This window comes from Rhagoletis zephyria, unplaced genomic scaffold, assembly GCF_001687245.7.
Source record: "Rhagoletis zephyria isolate East Lansing unplaced genomic scaffold, Rhagoletis_zephyria_1.1 Rzeph_scaffold_18413, whole genome shotgun sequence".
NCBI lineage: Eukaryota > Metazoa > Arthropoda > Insecta > Diptera > Tephritidae > Rhagoletis > Rhagoletis zephyria.
The window spans coordinates 6,306-8,784 of NW_016175474.1; the positions used below are offsets into that span (position 1 = coordinate 6,306).

Below are 2,479 nucleotides of genomic sequence, written 5' to 3' on the forward strand. Positions count from 1 at the left end.
AATACGATAAATTGTCGGAGAGGCAAACTTACAGCGTCAATCGAGAAGATAGCGAGACTATATATTTACTACTATATGTATGTACATATGTAAGTATATATGTGTAGCATAGTTTCGTAATGGTTACAGAAAATCAAATCACTCTATCAATTAGCAATAACTGTAGTTTTTAAGTGCAAGCTCGTTATCTTTATCAGTAATTTCTTATCATAAATCTTTAAAGCTCAATGCCACTAACTAGAAGGATAGTAATGCTGTTGTCATTGTTCAGTACATTCGCCGTCTTCAAGTAGAATAGTTCGAAATGTCTCTAGCCCGTAAAGTTGTAATTGTGACAGGAGCAAGTTCGGGTATAGGCGCCACCACGGCGGAAGCTTTCGCCCAGCATGGAGCTAAAGTGGCGATCGTCGGACGCAATGAAACCAATTTGAAGGCCACTGAAGCAGCATGCAAGGCTGTGAATGCAAAGGCGGAAATATTGCCTATCACTGCCGACGTGACGGTCGATGCGGAGCGTATTATAAAACAAACAGTGGCGAAATTCGGACAATTGGATGTGCTGGTGAATAATGCTGGCATAGCCGCAACAGGCCATATTTTAGATATTGACGTGGATCAATTTGACAAAATTTTAAATACTAATTTGCGTGCAGTTTTCCTTTTGACCAAGTTTGCCGCGCCACATCTGATCAAAACGCAAGGCAATATCGTAAATGTGTCTAGTATCGCCGGTCTGCGATCATTCCCGAATGTGTCTGTTTATTGTACTTCAAAGGCGGCGCTTGATCAATTTACCAGATGCATTGCTCTCGACTTGGCGCCACATAATGTGCGCGTTAATGCTGTCAATCCTGGTGTTATAATTACGGATATACATAAACGTATGGGAATGTCGGCTGAGGAATATGAAAAATATTTGGAACATTGTAAGACGACTCATGCGCTGGGTCGCGTTGGCTATACAAAAGAAGTCGCTGATGGCATTATCTTCTTAGCTAGTAATACATCCAGTTTTATAACCGGCGCAACTTTGCCCATCGATGGAGGGAAGCATGCAATGTGCCCACGTTAAATATGAGATTTGAATTACGTGAAAGAGAAGAGTTGTGACCTAATTTTAAATAAGTGTGTATGTACTATATAATGAAATTTTATAAAGGGTTAGTTCATTTGTAAAATTTATGTTACACTGTTAAGTTTTGTAGTCACCAAAAAATTTGTAAATTAAAATAAACCACTGTACATTTTTGAGGTCACTGTATCTTGATTCGCAATCAGTTTAACTCATTCAAATTAGTAACGTCATCATTTCAAGGTCATTTGAGGACTATTCGCGAGAAATGTTAAAAAAGAAAATACCATTTAATAATTGTTGAGTTACCATATCCGGTATCAGTTTGCAAAAAATTTTCAATAAACCAAATTTTATTGCATTTTTTAAACAAGGTGCATTTTTTGCGCAAATGGCTTATTTCAACAGCTTATTTTCTAAGACTGGCGGCGGCTTAATTAAAATTTTTTTGTGGAAATAGTTGGCAACTGCGACATTATATGATTTTTTTTTTTGGAAAATTTTCCACTAAATGCGATACGAATTCAGAATACAAGAAAGTGAAACAGTTTTTGAGATATTGCCGAATTTCAGGATTTCGATATCTTAAAAAAAGTACACTCACTTAATTGCAATTTTCTCTGGATGTAGTTGGCCTGGTTTAAATTTTGTTTTAGTAAAGGCTGCTAAATTTGCTATCATCTGCGCTAACAAGACGCCAACAAACGGATAAGCAATTTAGGAGGCATACATTGATTTATCGACATGCTGGCATGATTTTTAACAAAATTAAAAAAAAATTTATTTTCGGTACAAACATCAATATAACGGATTGTGGCTACTTTCGGTTTATTTCTCCTATGTCAAAGTGTGCTCTTTTTTTAAATACAATAAGACCCCGTTTATTTAAATTGAATGTTAAATATAGAAGTTATGAGCAGTTAAATAAAAATAAATACATACAACAAGTTTTCATACAAATTTATGATTTCTTTACTAGTTCAAACTTTTGCAAAAATTTTAAATCTTTAATTTGTATGTTAACCTTTTTGTTTGGTTGGTAATTAAAAAAATGCAATATTTCTTATAGGAATTTTTTTTGCAAAAAAAAAAAATTACCAAAAAATTATAGTCTCCATCAAAAAGCACGGAGAAAGTTCTGATACGTCAGCAATTTTTGATTCTCTATTATAATTGTGGCATGTTATAAGAATATTTGGAAAACTTTTGAAACTAATATTACGTTCAAATTGGCCCCATTTAACTTGTTAAATGAAGAAGAGCTTTTTGGAAAACACAATCGTCCGCATTGAACATTTGGAGTTAATTTGACGGTTGTTTGACTACCAATAAAAATTGGGGAAAAAATATTCAAAATTAAGTTTTTGTGTTTGAATTTCTTTTGAGCCAATGTCTGCTTCAAGATAT

The 2,479-nt window shown here is 34.2% G+C and overlaps 1 protein-coding gene across 1 annotated transcript; it reads left to right on the forward strand.

Moving 5' to 3' along the window:
- Positions 1-304: 304 nt before the first annotated feature.
- Positions 305-1,072, forward strand: LOC108380159 (uncharacterized oxidoreductase TM_0325-like). Its single transcript, XM_017636530.1, has one exon. It carries the CDS (start codon positions 305-307, stop codon positions 1,070-1,072), a length of 768 nt encoding a protein of 255 aa, XP_017492019.1.
- The last annotated feature ends 1,407 nt before the right edge of the window (positions 1,073-2,479 follow it).

What these genes read in the sequence shown, in the direction of transcription:
- LOC108380159 (XM_017636530.1), top strand. Translation starts at nt 305, where the DNA reads ATGTCTCTAGCCCGTAAAGTTGTAATTGTGACAGGAGCAAGTTCGGGT.